This window comes from Narcine bancroftii, chromosome 1, assembly GCF_036971445.1.
Source record: "Narcine bancroftii isolate sNarBan1 chromosome 1, sNarBan1.hap1, whole genome shotgun sequence".
NCBI lineage: Eukaryota > Metazoa > Chordata > Chondrichthyes > Torpediniformes > Narcinidae > Narcine > Narcine bancroftii.
Window position 1 is genome coordinate 432,737,181 of NC_091469.1, and position 25,096 is coordinate 432,762,276.

General features: G+C 39.8%; 1 protein-coding gene across 1 annotated transcript in view; it reads right to left on the reverse strand.

The window, feature by feature from the left end:
- Positions 1 to 25,096, reverse strand: part of LOC138751670 (vimentin-like) — a 55,959-nt gene that overhangs the window by 12,319 nt on the left and 18,544 nt on the right. Inside the window, exons 3-7 of the mRNA XM_069914253.1 lie at positions 21,678 to 21,773; positions 17,046 to 17,201; positions 9,632 to 9,757; positions 2,130 to 2,350; positions 300 to 343 (exon numbers count right to left, since the gene is read on the reverse strand). Coding sequence (XP_069770354.1) covers positions 300 to 343; positions 2,130 to 2,350; positions 9,632 to 9,757; positions 17,046 to 17,201; positions 21,678 to 21,773 — 643 coding nt within the window. The remainder of the gene's footprint in view (positions 1 to 299; positions 344 to 2,129; positions 2,351 to 9,631; positions 9,758 to 17,045; positions 17,202 to 21,677; positions 21,774 to 25,096) is intronic.

A 25,096-nucleotide genomic window follows, 5' to 3' on the forward strand; every position in this document is an offset into this window, starting at 1 on the left:
CACTTAGCACCTCGGCTGATATTATTTATTCTGTAATATTAATGAAGTCGAAATTAAATCACAAACCTTGACATCAAATGATTGATAGTCATATTATAGTTGTTATATCCTGATTTAACTGATGGAGATCACACAAGAGTATTTCTGGAAGAAACATTTGTCTAGTTCTGATGAAAGATCATTGACTTGAAATGTTAACTCTATTTCTCCGTGAGAAATAAGCAATAACTCATTAAGCATGCCATTCTAAGAACTTTTACTTGTCCTTGCATAACTCTAAGAATATAGTGACTACTTACCAGACAGGAGCAGAGAAGTAGTAATTGGAGAAGGCATAGCAATCCTATATAAAAAAAAGTATTTGGTTAGCATGTTTGTTATTGCATAGATCCTGTCATCATAAGTATTTGGAATCCATTGTGAATCATAACTTGACATATCCTCATATTACAATACCACCAGATAATGAATATTTTGGATTCAGATAACGATCTTAACTAAAACATCAACTGTCCATTTCCCTCCAGAGATGCTGCTTGACCTGCTGAGGTCCCTCAGAAGTTTAGATGACAGCTTCCGCAGGCACTTGCCCCTATGTAATGAATATTTTATTTGATTCCTGTTAATGTGGCCTCTCTTGGCAGTGATGATATTTATGAATGTAACCATACATTTATGGATTCAATTATTCCATCCTAGTGGAACAGCAAAGCATAAGTATTGTTTTCGCCACCATTTTAAAATAGAGATGAACGTGGATGTGTAACGAAATTGATTTTCAGTGATAACAGAAAATAGGTGGAGTAAATCAACAGCTTATTTAGCACCATGCCTGATATTGTCAGCATTGCAACTTCCACCGAAGTCCATTTTCACTCACATTGGATTGATCGGTACCCACATTTTCGGGACAGATCACGCAAAGTTTGATTTAATTCATGCTGGGTGAAATAGTTCCAATCCCAAAAACTGGAATGGGCACAATTGTGTGTGATTATTTTTGACATACCTGATGTTTTTGCAGTATCTGGGGAAAAGTAATATGACAATATTTAATTTATAACCATTTCCAAGCCTATCAACATACATCGGATCGATCTCTAACCATTGTGAACAGTTTCGGTAGAACTAGAAGCACTTTGCACTAGTGTGTCACAAGTCTTCCCTCCTGGCATGTATATTGATGTGCCAGCATTTCACCATTTTGCCATACAAGTTTGGGAGCACCCTACTTCTTCCTTAGCGCCTCCCCCTCCTCTAAAGCCACCATTGTGTATTGCTGTGGTCTGGTCATGATGCCATGCTGTGAACAGTGCACAGCAGAAGTAGGCAGTTGCACAAAACTGAAAGTGATCATGATGGGATTGTACAGGGACTGTCTTCATAATATTTCTCACAGTAAGCCATACTACTGCTGTTTCATTTCTTGATTAATTCTTGATCAGTTTCTCCAGTATTACTTTGGAACCAAACTAAACATGAGAGCAAAGCACAATGATGAAAAAAGATGAAATCTAACTTCTTTGCAACAAAGTTCTCTATTTCACTTCCTTCTGGTCATGAAATGAAACACATCATGCTCCAATCTAGATAAGAATGAATAAAATCTGTTTGAGATTCTAAGATTCTAAAGTTAGAAGGCAAAAATTTATAGTGGTTAGCCCAATGCTGTTACAGCACCGGAACCAAGGATTCAAATTCAAAAACTGCAAGGAGTTTGTAAATTCTCCCCATGTCTGTGTGGGATTCGTCCAGGTTCTCCGGTTTACTCCCACCCTTCAAAATGTACCGGGGGGGGTGGTGGTTGTAGGTCAACTGGCTGCAATTGGACAGCACAGGCTTGAGGGGACGAAAGAGCCTTTTACCATGCTGTATGTCTAAAAACTAAAAAAAATTAAAATTTCAAAAATGTAACTCTTCTAATGTGAATAATATTTTTGCATTATTGCTACATAATTCATAGCAGTTAATGGTGTACTGGTGAGTGTTCTCTGACATAGTTGTCATGTTAATGAACTAATGAACTGTCTTAAAAGCAATAATTTGATTCAATGCAGCAGTCCTATAGTATGGAAGAATAGCTAAATTATTATCGAAATACCATGTAAGGTGTGTACAAAAAATCTCACCTGCTTTCCTCAGCCTCCAGTAATTTCCTGTATGTTGCAATCTCAGCATCTAAAACGGTTTTAACTTTTAGCAAGTCCTGATATTCAAACAGGCGACGACTCATTTGTTCACTCAAATTATTGATTTCTTCTTGATGATGAATAATTGTTTCCTGGAAATTTTCTGCTTCCTTGGCAAACCGTAATTCCATTTCTTCCTTCTGACACTCAAGATGGTCTTTCTGTTTTAAGGAATAATAGTTATTTTTTACCTTTACTTTATTATATGCATTTTCTGATACAAAATTCCAACTATACACTGAAGACAGAAATTTGGAGTGTAAAATGGGGACACGAGATATCATGGAACAACACTGCTCAGGAGCAGAACCTTTGACCCTGTGTTGGCCATGATGTACAAATCATGCTGCTTGCACCTGATGCCTATCCCTCCAATCCCTTCATACTTACGTGAAGCCTCTTAAAGACTGTCATGTTCAAGTTTATTATGTATATATATATATATATATATATATATATGTAAAACCAGATGAAACAGTATTCCTCCGGACAATGATGCACACATATAAAATGTTACGAGCCCAAAGGACCCCAAAACCCAGCAGCAATAGACATTCACAAAGACAAGGGGCTTTCAAAACAAAAGTATTTTTAATCAACTTCAAACATGAAAATAGAATCAAACATTAACTTAACTCAATACTTAACTAACCCAAATTAACCCCCTTCTAATCCTAAGTGCACATGTATGCAATGTGTGTGTAAATTCAAGTAAAGTTCTTTGGTTCACAGTTCAATCTCACTTCTTCTTCCAAGTTCTCTGGTTGCAGGCAATCACCATACTGTGTACAGAATTTAACATATATAAAGTTTACCAGGCTTGGAGCTTGAAAGGTAAATGTTTACCGCTCAGCAAGGTTTTTGTAGGGTTTGCAGAGAAATATATTTGTTGTTCCAGGATTTCCACTCTTCAAAATGAAACTTGCCCCATCAGGGTCTTCTATATGGTAACCTCTTTTTTCAAGCTACCAGAGTTCCATTCCTTCCTCTATTTCAAGAGAAACATCAGACAGATAGCACTTCTAGCCATCTACTGCTCTGGAACTTGCTTTCATCAGTTTTAAACAGTTTTCCCTGGATTGCACTTTTCAGTTACTTGTCAGTGTCCCACACACTGACTAACTGAGCTGTTAACTCAACTCTCTCTCTTCCAACTGCAACTCCAAAGAGAGCATGTAACTCATGTTTTGCAAAACCCCCACCTTCTCCAGCAAAACAACAGGAGTTCTTTCTTCTTCTCAAGTTGTTATCTTTGATAAACAATCCAGAATTGACCTTTCTGTGAACTTTGCAGAAAGGGACCTGATAGACAGCATGACTCCAACAAGACAATGGTCAAGCATTTTATGATGTCAGTTCAATTAACACCTACTTGTGAAAGGTGCTTACATTCTCCGGAGATCCTGCAATGTGAATTCTTCAGTCTTTCAAATAAGATTTGTTTTAAAATGTGTGTATGTATGTGACCTACTCTAAATCTCAGCCTCCATCAGCCAGCTCCCCACCATGACTACCAGCCCCCCCCCCCCACATTTCCATCGGGCACACAAAACTCAAAACGGTCAACCAGTTTACCTATCTCGGCTGCACCATTCCATCGGATGCAAGGATCGACAACGAGATAGACAACAGACTCGCCAAGGCAAATAGCGCTTTTGGAAGACTACACAAAAGAGTCTGGAAAAACAACCAACTGAAAAACCTCACAAAGATTAGTGTATACAGAGCCATTGTCATACCCACACTCCTGTTCGGCTCCAAATCATGGGTCCTCTACACGCATCACCTACAGCTCCTAGAACGCTTCCACCAGCGTTGTCTCCGCTCCATCCTCAACATTCATTGGAGTGACTTCATCTCCAACGTCGAAGTACTCGAGATGGCAGAGGCCGACAGTATCGAATTCACGCTGCTGAAGATCCAACTGCGCTGGGTAGGTCTCCAGAATGGAGGACCATCACCTTCCCAAGATCGTGTTATATGGCGAGCTCTCCACTGGTCACCGAGACAGAGGTGCACCAAAGAAGAGGTACAAGGACTGCCTAAAGAAATCTCTTGGTGCCTGCCACATTGACCACCGCCAGTGGGCTGATATCGCCTCAAACCGTGCATCTTGGCGCCTCACAGTTCGGCGGGCAGCAACCTCCTTTGAAGAAGACCGCAGAGCCCACCTCACTGACAAAAGGCAAAGGAGGAAAAACCCAACACCCAACCCCAACCAACCAATTTTCCCTTGCAACCGCTGCAACCGTGCCTGCCTGTTCCGCATCGGACTTGTCAGTCACCAACGAGCCTGCAGCTGACGTGGACATTACCCCTCCATAAATCTTCGTCCGCGAAGCCAAGCCAAAGAGAAAGACTCTAAATCTTATAAATTCTCCCCAAATATTAATATTGTGACAGCACACATAATACATTTATCACACAGCATGTCATAAGTACATACATACATAAAAATATAAGATAAAAAATGTGTGTAAATATTCTGGAATTATTTACCTAATTTCATTTAAATAACAGACCCATGCTTATAGATACCATTCATCAATCTCACAGTCTGCAGGAAGAAGCTATTTTCCAGCCTGGCAGACCTAATTTTTAATTTTCTTCTACTTCCTTCCTGAGATTAGAAGGTCAAAGATACTGTGTGCTGGGTGATTGGGATTCTCAATAATTCTTCAATCCCTATTTAAGCAAAGCTCCTGATGAATATTGTCAATAGAAAACCAATGATCTTCTCGTCAGATTTAATAATCCTCTGTGTTTGCTTCCACCACTACTCCTGGCAGCTTGTTCCAAGCACCTACCACTTTCTGTGTAAAAATAAAATTGCCCCACACATCTCCCTTAAATTCCCTTCCACCGCCCCCACCACATCTCCAATGCCTATCCTCTAGTATGAGAGATTTTTGCCCTGAGGGGGAAAAAAAATCTGACTCTCTATCCTAAAAATGCCTCTCATAAGTCACCCCTCAGCTTTCTACATGCCAGAGAAAACAACCCAAGTTTGTCTAACACTCATCATAACACATACTCACAAAACCAGGCAACATCCTGGCAAACCTCTTCTGTACTTTTTCTTAAAATCTCCACATCCTTCCTGTAATGAGATGACTAGATTTTAACACAGTACTCTATGGATGGCTTAACCAAAGTTTTATACAGCTACAACATGACTTCCTTATGTTTCTATTCCATGCCCCACTCAGTGAATGCTTTGGAGTTAAACAAGAAAGTCTTCAGATGCTGGGGTTGAGTGCAATACACAAACATGCAGCAGAAACTCAGCAGGTCATCATACAGCATCCATAGGAAGTAATGGGTAACCAACATTTCGGGCCTAGGCCCTTTGTCAGGTATGATACACTTACATCTGTGTATCTGGATGTCCTCAATCACTTTAACAATTTCTTGACATCAACCAGTTTGACTCTATTCCTACCCCTCCATTCCAAATCGGGAGGAGCCCCAGGGCCACCTTTGTCAATTGTCCTCACTGAGTAAGGGGCTGCATGAAATTCAACTTGACCAACAACCCATGCTTGCACCCTGCACTAACTCCACAGATGTATTGACCTTTAATGGTCACACAGCTCCTTGTGAGCATCTTCAAGCTTGGTGTCATAGTGGACCCCAAGATGCACTTCAGATTCTATATCGTGAGGATGAACTACAAAAGAACACACAGTCTAACCTATGTTGCTATGCTGGAGGCCAAAGCAGCGGCAGCTCCAGTATTCATAGATTTTGGGGATCACAAGAGGAGTGTCTATGATGGTGGAGGACCTTCTGACTAGGGAGAGCACCACACCTGGTTGGGAGAGAGAATAGTTTTGGTGATTATGGACACTGCACTTATCGGGACTGTGATATTGATTTGCCCCATGTGTTAAAAATGCTTGAACTTTTGAACATTGTCAAAAATCAACTTTTTAATTGTTGGTTGCTTATCATGTGGTTTTTCTGTGAATTTTTAAAATTCAAAATAGCGATTGAGAGTGGTGTCACTTTCTAGACCACACACAAAACAAAACTTTTTTTTACTGTATCTCCATGCACTGTGACAATAAATTGAACTAAATTAACCCAATGTGATTGTGGGCCAGCAATTTACTCGACTCGTATGTAGCATTTCATTTCAAACACAATTAAAGAACAAGCAATGAATGCTGACATTTCCAGTAACATTCATGAATGGCAATGAAAAAAAAGCTATTTTCTAAAAGAGTCAAAGCTGATGAACATTTTGAAATAAACAGCAAAAGTTTGCTTAATTTCAATGTACATGCAAGCTGAATTAAATGAGATATGTGTGTGCTCGGTCCACTCCTGTTCACGTGACTAACCCATGACCGTATCACCAGATCCAGCACCAACAGTGTCATCAAGTTTGCAAATGACACAATAGTAGTTGGCCTCATCAGCAACAATGATGAGTCAAACTACAGAGATGGTGAAATGGTGCGAGCGTAACAACCTGAGTCTCAATGTGGACAAGACAAAGGAGATGAGTGTGGACTTCAGGAGGACCAGAATGACCACCCTTCATTACACATCAACAACTTTGTTGTAGACAGAGTAGAGAGCACCAAGTTCCTTGGAGTTCACTCAACTGGTGACCTATCTTGAACGCTCCACTTCTCCTCCCCTATCAGGAAGGCGTAACAGTAACTGTGCTACTAGCCTCCATTATGTCATCCTTCTATAGGAGCTCTATCGAGAGTGTCCAGGCCAGCTGCATCACAGTGGGGTATGATTGCTGCAGAGAAATGGATTGGAGGTCAATCCACAGGACCATAAGAGTGGCAGAGAGGATCACTGGAGTTTCGCTCTCCCTTATCGATGTAATCTACCATGATCATTGTCTGAAGAGGGTGTGCAAAATTATTGAGGACCCCTTCCACCTTGCACACAGCATCTTTCAGCTCCTCACATTGGGGAAGAGATGCAGAAGTACCAGAGACAGCACCACTAGGCTGAGGAATAGCTTCTTCCCATGGGCAGTGAGAATGCTGAACAACCAAAGGAACTGCTCACATTAACCATCCGAGAAGTATCATGAAGCAATATTTATTTGTATGGATGAAATACTTTTCCAGCATATGTATTGTTTGTCTGTATGTGTGTTATGTCTGGTTGTATGTCTGCTTTTTTGTGCATTGAGGACAGGAGAATGCTGCTTCGTCAGGTTATACAATCAGATGACAATAAACTTGACTTAGGGTAACTGATTCTTCTAACATAGAAACTGTTCTGAATCAGTGCTAAGCATCAAGACATACTTGCATCTCATCACAATTTACTCCCCAAAATTTCTCATCATCATTCCCATTCATTTATACAATTCCCGGCGGTCAATTATAACTGCAAGTCTTTTGGATGTGCGAGGAGAAATTGCAAACTTCAAACAGTCAGCGTCTGACTTCAGGTTTGAGCCCAGATCGAGTAGTGAGGTAGCAGCGATACCATATTGCCATCTATGTTAAGTATCTGTCTCAGTATTTCCCTATTCACAGAAAACTATTGCTTTGGCAGAATCATTTTTGCCTCACTGCTGCTAGCATCAAGAAGGAGGTACAGAAGCCTGAAAACGAATGTCCAATGGAATAAAAACAGCTTCTTCCCCTCTGCCATCAGGTTTCTGAATGAACCAGATACTACCTCACTTTCTCCTCTTTTGCACTAATTTATGTATTCAATATCTGACCCGACCTTGTTGGTTTTCGTGCAGTTGGATAATCATGTTGAGGAACTTTGGGGGACATCCGATGCGCTCTAGTATTTGCCAAAGCCCTTTCCTGCTCACGGTGTCGAAGGCTTTGGTGAGGTCAACAAAGGTGATGTAGAGTCCTTTGTTTTGTTCTCTGCACTTTTCTTGGAGCTGTCTGAGGGCAAAGACCATGTCAGTGGTTCCTCTGTTTGCGCGAAAGCCGCACTGTGATTCTGGGAGAATATTCTTGGCGACACTAGGTATTATTCTATTTAGTAGAATCCTAGCGAAGATTTTGCCTGCAATGGAGAGCAACGTGATTCCCCTGTAGTCGGGTCAGATACAGCAATGAGCTCTCTGAACCCTTCTCCATTAACAATGGCATGAAGCAAGGCTGTGTTCTCGCACCAACCCTCTTTTCAATCTTCTTCAGCATGATGCTGAACCAAGCCATGAAAGACCCCAACAATGAAGACGCTGTTTACATCCGGTACCGCACGGATGGCAGTCTCTTCAATCTGAGGCGCCTGCAAGCTCACACCAAGACACAAGAGAAACTTGTCCGTGAACTACTCTTTGCAGATGATGCCGCTTTAGTTGCCCATTCAGAGCCAGCTCTTCAGCGCTTGACGTCCTGCTTTGCGGAAACTGCCAAAATGTTTGGCCTGGAAGTCAGCCTGAAGAAAACTGAGGTCCTCCATCAGCCAGCTCCCCACCATGACTACCAGCCCCCCCACATCTCCATCGGGCACACAAAACTCAAAACGGTCAACCAGTTTACCTATCTCGGCTGCACCATTTCATCAGATGCAAGGATCGACAATGAGATAGACAACAGACTCGCCAAGGCAAATAGCGCCTTTGGAAGACTACACAAAAGAGTCTGGAAAAACAACCAACTGAAAAACCTCACAAAGATAAGTGTATACAGAGCCATTGTCATACCCACACTCCTGTTCGGCTCCGAATCATGGGTCCTCTACCGGCACCACCTACGGCTCCTAGAACGCTTCCACCAGTGTTGTCTCCGCTCCATCCTCAACATCCATTGGAGCGCTTTCATCCCTAACGTCGAAGTACTCGAGATGGCAGAGGTCGACAGCATCGAGTCCACGCTGCTGAAGATCCAGCTGCGCTGGGTGGGTCACGTCTCCAGAATGGAGGACCATCGCCTTCCCAAGATCGTGTTATATGGCGAGCTCTCCACTGGCCACCGTGACAGAGGTGCACCAAAGAAAAGGTACAAGGACTGCCTAAAGAAATCTCTTGGTGCCTGCCACATTGACCACCGCCAGTGGGCTGATAACGCCTCAAACCGTGCATCTTGGCGCCTCACAGTTTGGCCGGCAGCAACCTCCTTTGAAGAAGACCGCAGAGCCCACCTCACTGACAAAAGGCAAAGGAGGAAAAACCCAACACCCAACCCCAACCAACCAATTTTCCCTTGCAACCGCTGCAATCGTGTCTGCCTGTCCCGCATCGGACTTGTCAGCCACAAACGAGCCTGCAGCTGACGTGGACTTTTTACCCCCTCCATAAATCTTCGTCCGCGAAGCCAAGCCAAAGAAAAGAAGAAAGAAAAAGATGTATTCAATAATTTATAGCAATTTTACACCTGTAATACTGCAGCAAAACAATGAAGTTTGTGACATGTTCATGATGATAAATTCTAATTCTATTTAATGACATCCAACATATGGCTGCATTTGCTGTTTATACATATGTAACTTACAGCTCCTTTAAGTCCTTCAACTTCACATTTTAGTGCTTGGGCCTCCCGACGATAATCATTTGCTTCTTGCTTTGCAAGGCGAAGGGCTTCGTTAGCGCGGATAACATTTTGAGACAGATCAGAAACCTGCTTAAAGACAAAATCTTTGTAAAGGCATTTTTTTTTAAGTGTTTCAATGCAGTTTTCTTTTTATATACAGGCAACATTCTGAAGGATGCATCACACCCAGAGCACACTCTCTTCTCCCTGTTCTCATTCTGGAGAAGGCTCAAGAGAGTGAAAACACGCAGCAACAGGCTTAAAGACCATTTCTTCCTCGCATTCTTCAGGCTCCTGCATGAACTCCACAACACTGCAATTGTGCTGACCTGGCTTAGTACCAGGCACTCACTGATCTTTTATTTCATTGTAACTTGACACTCTGCAAATTATGCTCTTCCATATTATGTGGCTCTATGAATGTTAGAGTTAATGTTAGACTGCTCTTAGAAGAACCCTTCTGAATTCCTGCTACGTATAATGTGACCAAATACGATTGAACTTAAACTGTATTTAGAAGAGTTTAAATTTTGGTTGCAGAACTGCTTAATTTTGAGGATAGCAGATGGTTTCACAGTGGTATTGCAGAGAAAATTGGACAGCAGTTTCTGGGGTTCTTCAATTGATTTAATTGAAGAAACTGTGCCGAACAAAGTAGAGGACAAGTTAGATGTATAAATTTTATCGAAATCATGCACGAAATTCAAAATAGAGAGAAATGAAAAAATGAACTAAGAAAAGAGAAAATGAAAATAAAACAAATAAAGGAACGGTTATTTTTATACGCATTTATTTTATTTGCTCATACACACAAAGGTCCAGAAAAAGCCATCTGAGTCATGCAGCTGGCTCCACAATTTGCACCAACTGGCTGATAGATTTGGAGTTATAATCACTCAACAGATCAAAAAAAAATTTAGGGTTACTGTCTTCATCTGAAAGTGAATTTTCAACATTAGAATTAGCCAGCTGGTGCAACAGATACATCTCTCATTCTGTCAGAATTTAATTAGTGCTGTAACTGTTAAGAAAAATTCATATTAAAATAAGTTTTTTAAAATCTTTCTGACCCTTTGTTCCATCCACTACCTTTGCTTTTCATTACTTTGCTTTTATCTTTGATTCTCCATCGCAATGAGAGGTCATTGCAAAGAGTTATTTTTGAATGGTGGAAGATTGGAAGGATGGACATCTTTCATCATGAATCTGGAAGTTAACATGTGGCTACAGCAAACAAATAGAAAGACAAACTCCTGCTTCAAACGCCTTTGTTTCTCAGGCATTAGACAAAATGGAATTTTACTATTTTGTGGCATTCTATCTCACTTTCTTATCTTTCAATACTTCCTTCTGTGAGAGATGGGAAAATTGATCTAAAATTATGAACATGGAAGAAACTAAAGTTCATCAGTAAAATGGCTGTAACCAGTTCAAACAGGATAAGCTTGGGGCTTAGGATGCAGGAAAGCAGAGTCAGCACGATTAACATAAGAATCTTCTAGTCTTTGTGACAAGACCATAGGACTAAGATAAGGAATGGTAAGGTACAATAGAATGTAGGAAGTTGAGGTAGTCTGGATCAGATAAGGGTCTCCTAGCCCTGGACAGAAGTACCAAGTCATACATTTCTAATTAGCTAACCATACACAGATTTATACATATGAAATTAGCCAACCCTAGATAGAATGAGTCAACTCTGCATATCAAGAGACTGTAGCCCCGAGAATCAGGAAGGTGTGAATAAGGACAATGACATGAAGGGACACCGACAGGATACCCCCCCCTGGTTCTCCAAGTATACTGAAATTGCACGTAGGCAGGCAGGATTGCCTAATGCCAAACCTCTCCAGCAGGAGGCAGAAGAATGTAAGGGGGAGGGTATTCCTACACTGAAATCAACTGTATAAAAGTTGGGTGAGCCCCAGTGTGTGTGTGTATTCCCAGGGTAAGGGGAAGCACCCAACTTTGCATTGTTGTAGTAATAAATGTTCTTTGTTCTCAATTTTTGTCTCGAGCAATTTCTTTAAAGGTACTTTAATTCCTAACAAATGGGGGCTCGTCCGGGATCACACTCCCTCCACTGACAGAGTACCCCGACGACGAGAGTAGGTGCACCCCGGCTGATTCAGCTGGACTCACGGGCGACGGGTGGCTGGTCAGTGGAAGAAGCGAGTGATATCCGAGAAGAGGCATTGAGAACAAACGGCGGAAGGACGCGCGCTAGAGCAGTACTGCCAGAACTCGGTAAGAGTATTTTACTTGTTCCTAAGTATGGGAATAGCGGGCAGTAGAGATGAGAGTCCTGACACAGGACGTGACCACCAGATAGCTACGTACAGCCCGCTTGGGATGATGTTATCTGAGTGGGGCACAGGAAAGACCCGCGGTAAAGACAAACTGACGACGGTCAGGTATTGTTGTAATGAATGGGTGGGATACCCGGTTAAAGGGAGCTCCGTGTACTGGCCAAAATTCGGATCCGAGGATGAATGGATGTGTGAAGCTTTGAACTTATGGCTCTATCAAAACCAGAAAGACAATGTTGAGAGCAGGGAATATGCAGCCTGCTGGCTCAAGGGATCCATTGAACAGCTGGTTTTGAATGAGAAAGAATCCAGGGATAAGAGAGAGGAGGAACCTCTTGTCCCTGAATCACAGGGTTGGGATGTGTTACATTCCCTCCCTCCACCCTATGTTCCTCCTATGCCGGCTCCTATCTTTCCTTCCCCTCCTATGACCTACCCTTCTGCACCTTCCCCACCTCCCCCACCACTAGAGAAGAGAGAAGAGAGCAGGAGTGGTATGATAACTTGCTCACAAAGCACTCGATTACCACCTCTGTTGGCAGGAGAGAGAGGTAACTTTAATTCAGAACAGCGTGAGACTCTTCAGGAAGAAAGGGCAGAACCCTTTGATTCATTTCCCAGGGAGCAGGAACCCAGACCTAATAAGCCAGAAACCAATTGGATGAGACCACTGCGGGAAGTTCCCATGAGAGAGGGTCTCGGTTTCGTAAATGTGCCCCTGACCAGTACTGAAGTGTGTAACTTTAAGAAAGAACTGACCTCCCTGATAGAAGATCCCCAGGGATGTGCCGAACAGTTAGACCAATTTTTGGGACCAAATATATATACAATATGGGGGTCTCGACATAGAATCCCCAGCAGGGGAACAATTGGTACTAACAGGTTTTGTTACCAACTCAGCCCCAGACATTAAGAGAAAATTACAAAAGACAGAAAATTGGCATGAGCAGGGAATAACCCAGCTTCTACAGATCACACAAAAAGCATTTGTCCAGACATCTGAGGATAAGCAGAAAGCAAAGGCTAACATTTTGATGCAAGCAGTTAAAGGAATAGTAGATGAGTAACATGAAAAAAAAAAGGCAGGGACTGTGTGCCAGCTCCTGAATGTTGGGAGAAGTGCAGGGAGTGGGAGAGTAGAGACCAGAGATAATTTCATAAATCACGACTTCCCACTTCAGTCACTGACCAATATTGATTAAAATTCATGCTAAAATTTAAATGTCATAAAGGATCGTTTATCAATACTGTAGAATGAGCGAATTGAACTACCAGTTAATTCCAATTTATGAAATAAATTGTATTCAAATGTGATTTTGCACAGGGAGTACCTGAGAGTTGAGTGATGTTATAACATTTGCAGGGAGAAATGTTTGCGCAAATAGGGTGAGTTCTACATCTTATTTTAAGTGTATGTAAGATAAAGAAAGGATCTGATGTGTAAAGTGGCTGGATCAGCCAGTTGAAGGGGGAGTGTGCATGTCCCTTTAAGTGCACTGTGGCACTTGAAATTGAGGCTTCAGGCTCTTGTCTTGCAGTTAGAGGTATGGAGCCCTATCAACACATTTAATACATTTCTTCTACACATTCAGCAGTCAAGGTCCGTGAGTTTAAAGATCACCCACCTCTGGAGAATAAAGATACCTCTGGGGATTCCTATGGGGATTCCTATAAGTTTAATCATTAATTTCTCTGGTGCATTTTCCTCCGGAGTGAAATTAATGCCTCAGCACAATTTCTCTGTATTGCCGCTGTTATTTAATTCATGATAACTTTCCCTATTCATCAGGTTTATATTTAAATCCGGTAGTGCAGAAGTTACATTGTAAATAATCACGGAGGTAAACCCTGCGCGACTGGATTCAGCTTAATGGAGAAATAAACCTGCGAACTGGTCTATGGTGCTGTGTGAGTATTGCAATAGGTGGAATATGATTTAAATTGGTGGCATAGTTCAGAACAATTGGGTGCATAAGAATAATAATATCATTAAGAACTCACAGATCTTGTACCGGATGCTATTCAGTACATCTTGACTTAAGGACTGGAGAAATTGGCATGTTAGAATGAGATTGGCATGGCACCAATATTTCTTGATTCAATAATGACTCCACAAGCTCCAGGATTCATGCAGCAGAACTTTTAAGTGGAATATAATAGAAACTAGCCTGTACTTAAATTATTGTGTGTGCAATCTTCATAAGAACATCTTTTAACTTTTTTTTGGTGCCTGTTTTACAGACTGTTTTAAATAAGGCCAGCTCCTGTGAGCTGTGGCACAAGGCATTTTACTTCAGGCAGAACTAAAGGTTGAATATGTTTCAAGTTCTCTTGCAGGGGCTCTTGTGCTGCAATGTCTGTTATGTACTCACTCTAACAAATTGGAGGGTTGTGCCCCATACAGACAAGCAGCTCCAACTGCATTTTAATAAGGTCTAACATATTCAAAACCCATGCAAATATGGTTTGTGTTTCATTTTACAATTTTTACACTAACACAAAGGAAAGTCAGATTGTTATTCATTTTATTAAAATCTAGTGATTGGTTATATGTAAAAGCATGGCAAGAGGATCAACTAAAACCTGCCTGGGATGGTCCCTTCTGTGTACTTTTAATTACAGACACCGCAGTAAGAACAAGAGAGAAAGGCTGGACCCACATTCAAAGAATTAATGACAAAGTGCCATAATGTTACAATTTTATTCGTTTTTTTTAATGGTTTATTCAGTTTTGTGTATTTTATTGTTGTTTTCAATGAGCTTTACATTTATCGTGGTTTATTCAGTTTTTGTGTATTTTATTGCTGTTTTCAATGAGCTTTACATTTATTGTTGTTTATTCAGTTATTGTTATATTTTATTGCTGCTTTCAATGGGTTTTACTTTCATTGTTGTTTTACTCATTTTTTTGGAATATTGTTCGTTAATGTTTTAAGTCCCCCTGGAATAGGGGCAGCAGCGGTTACAATTGTGCTCCTTTAGAATGTAGACAGGGCATAGATTTAATGTATAGTCATAGTGGGATATGGGTTAACAAGGGATTCCAATACGGACCAGGGGAACTGAACAGCTTTAGTGGAGTACATTTAATTTGTATCATAGCCTACACAGGTATTAAAGACAGGAGTTTTGAAGCGATAGCACAAAGGACATGGTGGGACAAAGACAGACAGAATGGTAGTCAGGATTGTACATGTAACAGAGAGAGAGAGTTAATACATATGCTAATGTACACAGACAGGCTGCAACTCACAAGTTCAATGATACATATGCTAATGTTAGCAGACAAGCTGCAACACACAGTTAAATCACAAGAAACAATCCCCCCCCAGCTTGGTCACTTTTCATCACCCCATGAAAGGGAGCACCAGTTTCCAACAACGTGAGCTGCTTGACACTTTAATATCAGGCTCCAAACAGCCTTCGGAGATCGGTGGCCCTAGGGTTCGGGGCTGAAGAGGACATCAGATACGAGCCACAATCAAACGGAACCGCCTGACTACTGCTACTCGTTCGCTGCTGAAGGCAGCGCTTCTCATAGACTGCTACTCGTTCGCTGCTGAAGGCAGCGCTTCTCATAGACTGCTACTCGTTCGCTGCTGAAGGCAGCGCCTCTCACAGACTTCGTCGGGACAACACTTACAAAGGTCGTGTGCTTCAAAGACACTGCTTCAATATTTCAACGTATGGGATGGACTAGACTCTTTACTGAGAACTGGAGCCTGATACTCCAAACCCTAATAAGCAGCTGGACTCACTCCCCTGACCTTCATGGTGCTCCCCTACCTAAAGACTTTACACAGGTGTTACAATTCGGTTATTGACCAGCTGGGTAAAACTACACCTTACACTTGAAAGATCAGTGTTACTGATCTAAAAGAAAAGTGAGGAGAGGGGGGGGGGGATCAGTCACACTGACACTAGTAACCAAAGATCAGTAACACTGATCATGGTGAAAGATCAGTATTACTGATCTAAAAGAAAAGTGAGGATTGTGAGAGATGGGAAAATTGATCTAAAATTATGAACATGGAAGAAACTAAAGTTCATCAGTAAAATGGCTGTAACCAGTTCAAACAGGATAAGCTTGGGGCTTAGGATGCAGGAAAGCAGAGTCAGCACGATTAACATAAGAATCTTCTAGTCTTTGTGACAAGACCATAGGACTAAGATAAGGAATGGTAAGGTACAATAGAATGTAGGAAGTTGAGGTAGTCTGGATCAGATAAGGGTCTCCTAGCCCTGGACAGAAGTACCAAGTCATACATTTCTAATTAGCTAACCATACACAGATTTATACATATGAAATTAGCCAACCCTAGATAGAATGAGTCAACTCTGCATATCAAGAGACTGTAGCCCCGAGAATCAGGAAGGTGTGAATAAGGACAATGACATGAAGGGACACCGACAGGATACCCCCCCCTGGTTCTCCAAGTATACTGAAATTGCACGTAGGCAGGCAGGATTGCCTAATGCCAAACCTCTCCAGCAGGAGGCAGAAGAATGTAAGGGGGAGGGTATTCCTACACTGAAATCAACTGTATAAAAGTTGGGTGAGCCCCAGTGTGTGTGTGTATTCCCAGGGTAAGGGGAAGCACCCAACTTTGCATTGTTGTAGTAATAAATGTTCTTTGTTCTCAATTTTTGTCTCGAGCAATTTCTTTAAAGGTACTTTAATTCCTAACACTTCTTTCTGTAGAAATGTCAATTGTTGGCTTTTAGCCAATCCAAACAACTTTCATAATATCCTATGACAGCTTATATCATAATTTCTTGTTGAAAAATATTTTTCCTCACATTCTTACCTACATGTACATTGATTTTTTTCTGCTCTATTTCCTTGAACCTACATTTTCCTTGAACTTACATTATCCATTCCTCCCATTGATCATTTATCATTTATTATTTCAAATCTATTTGGTAAAAATAAATTCCATTTAGTGAACACCTTAAAATTTTGCCCCAGTTTGCCATCTGTATTGGGGAAACTCCACTTATGTGGAATCATTTCAAATATGACAGTGTAAATGGGGTTAAAATAATATTAAAAAAAAATGAAAATGTACCTTAGACTTGTACCATTCCTCAGTTTCAGAAATATTCCTGACAGCAAGTTTATCAAATTGAGAACGAGCTTCATGGAGAGCCGAAGAAAGATCAGGTGCAGCTAAATTGATTTCAATTTTGGATTCTTGTTCTTGAACTTGCAGATTATTGAGTTCCTGAAGAAATAAATAACTTCAAGTCATATCTTCATATAATTAGGGCTTAACTGAGCTTGTACTCTTTGGCAAGTGCCAGCTATTGCCAACATTTCCATTAAAACTGTCACCAAGTGTGGGATCCCTACAAGACACAGGAGTCCCAAACCTATGGGTTACGCTTCACTAGGGTTTTCATAATGTACTGTCATGATAGATTCCATGAGAAGTACAATAGCTGTCGAATGCTGCAGTTCTGCACCATTTCCACTGAGGAACCTGCTCTCTGAACCTGTTATGAACATCATCCATTCCGATCAATGAAAATGTGAGAAAAAGAGGCACGTATATGATAACCTGCATCTTTAAATGAATCAACTTTTACTGAAGCAAGAAAAATAATTTTTAATTTGTTGTATTTAATATAAGCATTCAATGCAAAGTAAGGAATTGATTGTGGACTTCAGGAATGAGAAGCCAGGAGGACACAAACCAGTCCTTATGAAGAGGTCAGCAGTGGAGAGGGTAAGAAACTTCAGATTCCTGGGTGTCAACATCTTTTAAGACCAATCCTGGGACCATCATGTTGTTGCAATTTTGAAAAAGGTGCACCAGCAGCTATATTTCATCAGGAATTTGAGGTGATTTGGTATGTCACCAAAGACTCTTGCAAATTGGAGAACATTCTGACTGGTGGCATTACTGATGGTATGGCAGTGGCAATGCACAGAACAGGAGTAGGTCACAGAGGGTTGTAAACTCAGCCAGTGCCATCATGGACATTAGTCTTTCCTCCATTAATGACATCTTTAAGAGACGGTGACTCAGGAAAGCAGCATTTATCATCAAGGTCCCTCACCACTCAGGTCATGCCCTTTTAACATTGGTACCATCAGGGAGAAGGTACTGGAGGCTGCAGACACACATTCAATGTTACAAAAACAGATTCTTCCCCTCCGTCAACAAACTTCCGAAGGGACAATGTACCTCACCGCTCCCTTTTTTAATTTTTAGAATCTTATATTTACCAACTTTTAATTAATGGTAATTTTTGGACCTTGTTATGCACTATATTGCTGCCATAAAATATTGTGATATGTTTATGACAATAAACATGATTCTGATGTTTAACACATTTTGTGATTTTTTTTAACCTTTCTGAATTTCAGAGGGGATAACAGGAAATGTTAGCAGGCTATCAAAGTCTTTCTGCTGTTTAGTGGGTGGCTTTCAGGAAGAAAGTCAATACCAACACACAATCAAAAGTTAAGCAGAGGTTCCTTTATCTGGAACCCTTGGGGGATAGTGTGTTCCAAATTTCGGATTTTTCTGGATTTCGGAAAGCCAGATTTAAATCCACCCGAATTGTGCAGCTGCATCCACCCCCAACCCCCTTCCACTTGCGCTGCGGGTATCTCCCCCCCTCCGCCCTTGTCCCCCTTCTCCCGCCCAACATGCACTGCCAGTCTCTTCCTCCCCCTCATCCGCCCGACTCGCACTGCCGGTTCACCCCCTCGCCTGCCCGACTCACGCTGCCAATCCCCCCCTCGCTTGCCCAACATGCGCTGCCAGTCTCGCCCCTTTGCCGGCCCGACTTGCGCTGCCAGTGTCTCTCCCTCGCCTGCCTGACTTGCGCTGCTGGTCTCCCCCCTCAACTGCCAGGCTCGTGCTGCCAGTCTCCCCCCACCCCCTCGCCCACCTGACTTGCGCTGCCGGTCCCTCTCACAGTTTCCGCATTTTGGAGCTTTCCGGATTTTAGATGTCCAGAATGTTACCTGGGTTTAAGCATCTAGAGTATAGGGAGAGATTGGACAGATTAGGTCTTTATTCTTTGGAGCGTAGAAGGTTGAGAGGGGATTTGATAGAAGTATTTAAGATTATGAAAGGGATAGACAGAGTGGATGTGGATAGACTATTTCCGTTAAGAGGAGGAAAGATTAAAACAAGAGGACATGAGTTAAGAATTAAGGGGCAGAGGTTTAGAGGTAACATGAGGGGAAACTTCTTTACTCAGAGAGTGGTAGACGTGTGGAATGAGCTTCCGGGAGAAATAGTGGCGGCGGAGTCAATTGTATTATTTAAGAAAAGGTTGGACAGGTATATGGATGAGAAGAAGATGGAGGGTTATGGGCATTGTGCAGGGAGGTGGGACTAGAGAGGGGTGTTTGGTTCGGAGCGGACTAGAAGGGCCTAATGGCCTGTTTCCGTGCTGTAAATTGTTATGTTATCTTATGTTATGTAAAGGATCATGTACCTGTATATATTAGTGCATGAATCACAAAAGGTTGAGTTGCAGGTACAACAGGTTATTAAGAAGACAAATGGAATGTTGGCATTCATCACTGGAGGAATTGAATTCAAGGGCAGGATGGTCATGCTCCAACTCTACAAGGTACTGGTGAGGCCACACCTGGAGTACTGTGTACAGTTCTGGTCTCCATACTTAAGGAAGGATATACTGGCCTTGGAGGCAGTCCAGAGGAGGTTCACCAGGTTAATCCTGGCGAAGAGGGGGTTGATCCACGAGGAGAGACTAAATCGTCTGGGATTATACGCACACAAATTTAGAAAAATGAGAGGAAATCTTATAGAAACATATAAAATTTTGAAAGGGATTGATAAGATAGAGGCAGGAAAATTCTTTTCACTGGTAGGTGAGACCAGAACTAAGGGACACAGCCTCAAGATTCAGGGGAGTAGATTTAAGACGGAGATGAGAAAAAATTATTTTTCCCAGAGAGTCGTGAATCTGTGGCATTCTCTTCCCAGGGAAGCAGTTGAGGTTACTTTATTAAACATATTTAATGTTCAGTTAGATAAATTTTTACATAAAAAGAAATTAAAGGATACAGGGAAAAGGAAAGTGGGTGGAGTTGAGTCAATGATCAGATCAGCCATGATCTTATTGAATGGCGGAGCAGGCTCAACAGGATGCATGTTCTGCCCCTATTTCTTATGTTTTTTATGTCTGTCATGTAGCATGGTGGCTAGTGAGGTCAGCTTGCAGCTGATAGCAGGTGATCCTATGCCAGTTCCTTTTTTATGATTCCCCTCCAAACAGGATTATGTGGTATTATGAGCCCAAGGGACTCTAAAGCAGCAGCAATAGAAAAACATCAAGACAATGGCTACTTAAACAAAAATTGTTTTCTTTTCCTAATACATAATAATAATATCAATACTTATAACTATTAACTTCACTTAACCTATCTTAACCCCCTTCTAATTCTAGGCGCATGTCTATGTAATGTTTATGTGTTCAGGAAAATTCTTTGTTTCATTGTCCAACCATTCACTTTTCACTTCAAGTTCACTGGTATCAGGAAATTTTCCATACTGTACACAGAATTAAACATTTATTATATTCACCAGGCTCAGGTGCTTTAACTTGTTACCGCTCAGGAAGGCCTTTGTTGGTTTCAGATACATATTCGTTGTTCATTGGACACAAAAACTGATCTCCTTCAATCAGCAACTGAAGTATCTTACCAAGAAACTTTTCCCCTCTTTGGTTTTTCCTAAAGATAACCTCTTCTTCTAGGTTACCAAAAGGAGTTCTTATTTTTCCCCTATTCCAGGAGAAACACAATAACCAGCCACCACCAATGTAACTGACTACAGAGATTTAGAATAGGATAAACTCAGAACTCAAAACTTGTCTTGAAATGGGATCGTGCAGCAGCTCTGGCAACTTGCAATCTTCACCACAAATTGCTGCAGAAAACTCTCTCTCTCTCTCTCCCCCCCTCCTCTCTCTCTCTCTCTCTCTCTCTCTCTCTCTCTCCCCCCCCACCTCTTTCCCTCCCTCCCTCCCCCCCACCAAAGAGAATAGATGTTTTCTCTCTGTTTGCAAAACCACATTGCCCCCCCCTTGGACAACAAACTTCAAGCAGAAATTTAAACTTTGGCACCAGTCAAGCAGCAAAAGGTTTCTTAGTTCTAAAGCCTGGACACTCTTCAAACTTGTGACCCTCTCACAAGCACTTCCCATTGTCTCTGTAAAGCCAACTGCAGGCATGACGTTTACTCTTGCATAGGTCTTGCATGGCAAATTAGATGAATGTTTGTGAAATATGACCTAATAACTAAACCTCACAATCATACCCTTTTAAGATATATTTTGTCATAATTTAATTAATTTATTCTGTAACAGTGGACTGCATTAATTGGATGCATATAAGAATTACACATGCACCACCTTGTTCAAAACTCATTTGCGCTTTGCAGTAACAATGTATGTGGTGATGTCATTGTTGTTGGACCCACTGAACAGTAGAAGTAGGCCTTATTTGGTGGGCAGGAATAAATCCACAATTCCAAAACAACAGAAGTAGTTCTATGCCTGAAGAACCAAGGATATTCTTCTCTTTTCTACTCTCCCCTAGCACCCACTAACTCCAGCAGTCATAATTACCAGTTTCAATCAATTGTTGAAGCATGTTAAGGTAAGTACTTTACTATAAATCCAAGAAATGATGGAATTTTAAATGTTCTTACTTCTTCATGAAGTTTCTTCAAGAAGACTATTTCATCTTGCAGTGCATCAACTTTATGTTGCAAATTTACACAGGTCATAGCAGCTTCATCCACATCCTGTCAGATGAATAAAAAAATATTTTTACAGAACCATTGCAGAAGGTAAGCAGCATGTCCTCTTAACTCCAACTGCTGTTCCCTTGTATCTAGGTACAATGTGTTTTATAAGGAATTCTCCCCAACATAATCAAGTAGTCTCACTAACCCAGTCATACTACATGGATTTTTTTGAACCGTAAAAATACAAAATTAGATAAAAATACAAAATTAGATGAAACTACTGTAAAGAGAGGAAACTACACTCAGATAGATTTTGGTTATCCACACAGCAGCTCAACATAACCATCACCACTTCCTCACACACAATTTATTTCAAAAATATCTTGTTTCAGTTCTGTGCATGAAATAAAATTTGTAACAAGAAGGAAGTATGATATCGTTGATTGTGGGAAGAGAAAAATTAGAAGGATGTTCAAACAAACCATATCACTGAAATGTTTATCAATAGGTCTAGAAATCTTTCCATATTGTATTTGTTCAAATCTTTAAGGCAGATTTCTCTCCCAAATCAAAATCTCATTTAAACCATATCTCATTTTTTAAAAAAATTCACTCTTCAGGATAAGGGTAAGTAAGTGTGATGATCAAGAAAGCCGATCAAATGATTTAAACTCTGAATCTTTTTTAAAAACCCTCCCCACCTTCTCAGCCCTTCAGCCAGCTCCCTCAAGGGGAGCCAAATACAAAAAGAAAACAAAATATATAAAATGTATAGACTATTTAAAAGTATTTTCAAATTCATATATTCCAAATAAGAACACATATTAACAAAGAAGGAATAATTATCATGCAAGTTACATGTGATTTTTTTTTCAAAGCTTTTAATTCATTATGCCAACGTATTATATTAATCTCCACATTTTCTTTCCAAATACTATCACGATAATTATAGCACTCGAACAAGATTCTGGTAACACCTGATCCTCAGTTATTTACTGTAGAACATCTCCAAATAGCAAGGATAAATCTTCATAAAATACTTTATAAAATTCAGCTGAAAATCCATCATCCCCCGGTGACTTTCCATTCGGCATCTCTTGGATAGCTTCTTTAATCTTGAAATCTGTAAATGGAGCTTTTAATTCCTTAACCTTTCCTCCCCTAAAACAGGTAAATTTAATTTAGATCAATAAGAATCAATAGAACCAGCTTCCTGCTTTCCCTCAGAAGTATATAATTGTTGATAAAATGAATAAAACTGGTCATTAATTTCCTGAGGTTCATAGGTAACTACTGAATTCTTTTTGACAGCATTAATAATTCACAATGTCTGTTCTGTTTTTAATTGCCATGCTAACACATTATGAGCACTCTCATCTAATTCATAATAACATTGCTTAGATCGATTGATCAAACGCTCATACTGATAGATTTGTAGTGTATTATAACATAGTTTCAGCTTCACTAAAGTCGCATTTTTATCTTCTGAGGCATCTTTCTGAAATTCCTTTTCCAACTCAGTAATTTGTTTCTCCAATGTTAAGCTTTCCGCCACATAATGTTTTTTAACTTTCATAGTATAACTAATAATTTGCCAATGCAAATATGCTTTCAAAGCGCCCCATAATACAAAAGTACTACTTACTGTATTAATATTCTCAGCCAGAAATAAAGCAATCTGTTCCTTAACAAAAGTAACAAATTCTGGTTTCTTTATTATTTTTTATCATTGTATTAAGCCGCCATCTATAAGACAATTGCACCACTTCCGGATTTGCACAAGAGAGAAACAATATAAATAGTCCGATTAAATGTAAGCGAGTCTTGGCATATATTAAGAAAATGAAAATTGATATTGCCTTTTTACAAGAACACATTTGAATGTAAAGGAAAGTGTGAAATTAAAAAGGGATTGGGTTGGGCATGTATATTCTTCTTCATTTAATTTTAGAGCTAAAGGTGTAGCAATTTTGATACATAAAAATTTATCTTTTGAATTTCAATCAATGGAGGAAAAGGCAGGATGTATTCTTAAATTGAATTGTAAGATTTTTAGTGTATTTTGGACTTTACTTAATATTTATGTTCCAAATGCAGATGATGAAATATTTATTTCAGATGCATTTTTATGTTTGGGTCAAGCTAATGATAATATTTTACTTGATGGTGATTTTAATTGTATTTTGGAACCTTTATTACATAAATCTCCAAAGAAAGTTAAAAAATCCAAGATGGCAATCCAGGTCCAAGTGTTGATGAAAGATCTTAATTTAGTCGATATTTGGAGACATCTTAATCTGACAGAGAAAGATTTTTCCTTTTATTCATCTAGACATGAATTGTTTTCAAGGATTGACTTCTTTTTAGTATCGGCACATTTACAAGGGAAAATACAACAACCAGGAGGACATAAAAGTAGGGTGATTTCAGATCATTCTCTGTTATATTTTACATATACAACTTCTGAGAAAATTCAAATAACTTATCGTTGGAGGTTTAATACAATGTTGTTAAAAAATACAGAATTTATTGATTTTTTGAAAAAACAAATTAATTTTTTTTTTGAAAGAAAATTCTAAATCTGTTCAAAGTAAGTTTGTATTATGGGATGCTATGAAAGCCTATTTGAGAGAACAAATAATTAGTTATACTTCTAAAATAAAAAATAATCAATTTAATTAGAGTCTTGAATTAAAGAAACAGATCGATGAGTTAGAAAAGGAATTTCAGAAAGATGCTACAGAAGATCAGAAAATAGAATTATCTAGGCTGAAATTGAAATATAATACTTTGCAATCTTATCAATTTGAATGTGTGATTAATAGGACTAAACAACGGTATTATGAATGGGGAGAGAAAGCACACAAGGTATTGGCATGGCAATAAAAGAAAGAACAGATATCGAGGACTATTAATGCTGTTAGACGGAATTCTCTTATTACTTATAAACTTCGTGAATTAATGATGAATTTTATTCATTTTATAAAAAGTTATATACATCTGAATACAATATGGATGTCTTTCTGGATATAAAGTTAATTGGGAAAAAAGTAAAATATTACCGGTAAGTGAAGGAGATTATTCAGTTTATAAGAATATTATTAATTTGAAGTGGACTGATTGAATTAAATAGCTGGGTATAATTTTGAATGTTAATTATAAATCTTTATATAAATTAAATTATGGTCCGTTAATGAAAAAAATTAAAACTGATTTGATTAAATGGAAAGATTTACCTATTAATTTAATGGGAAGGATAAATACAATTACGATTAATATCTTTCTGTGTATACAATATTTGTTTCAATCTAGTCCGTATTTACTTGATAAAATTTTTTCAGATTTAAATAAAATGGTTAGGGAGTTTTTATGGAGAGGTA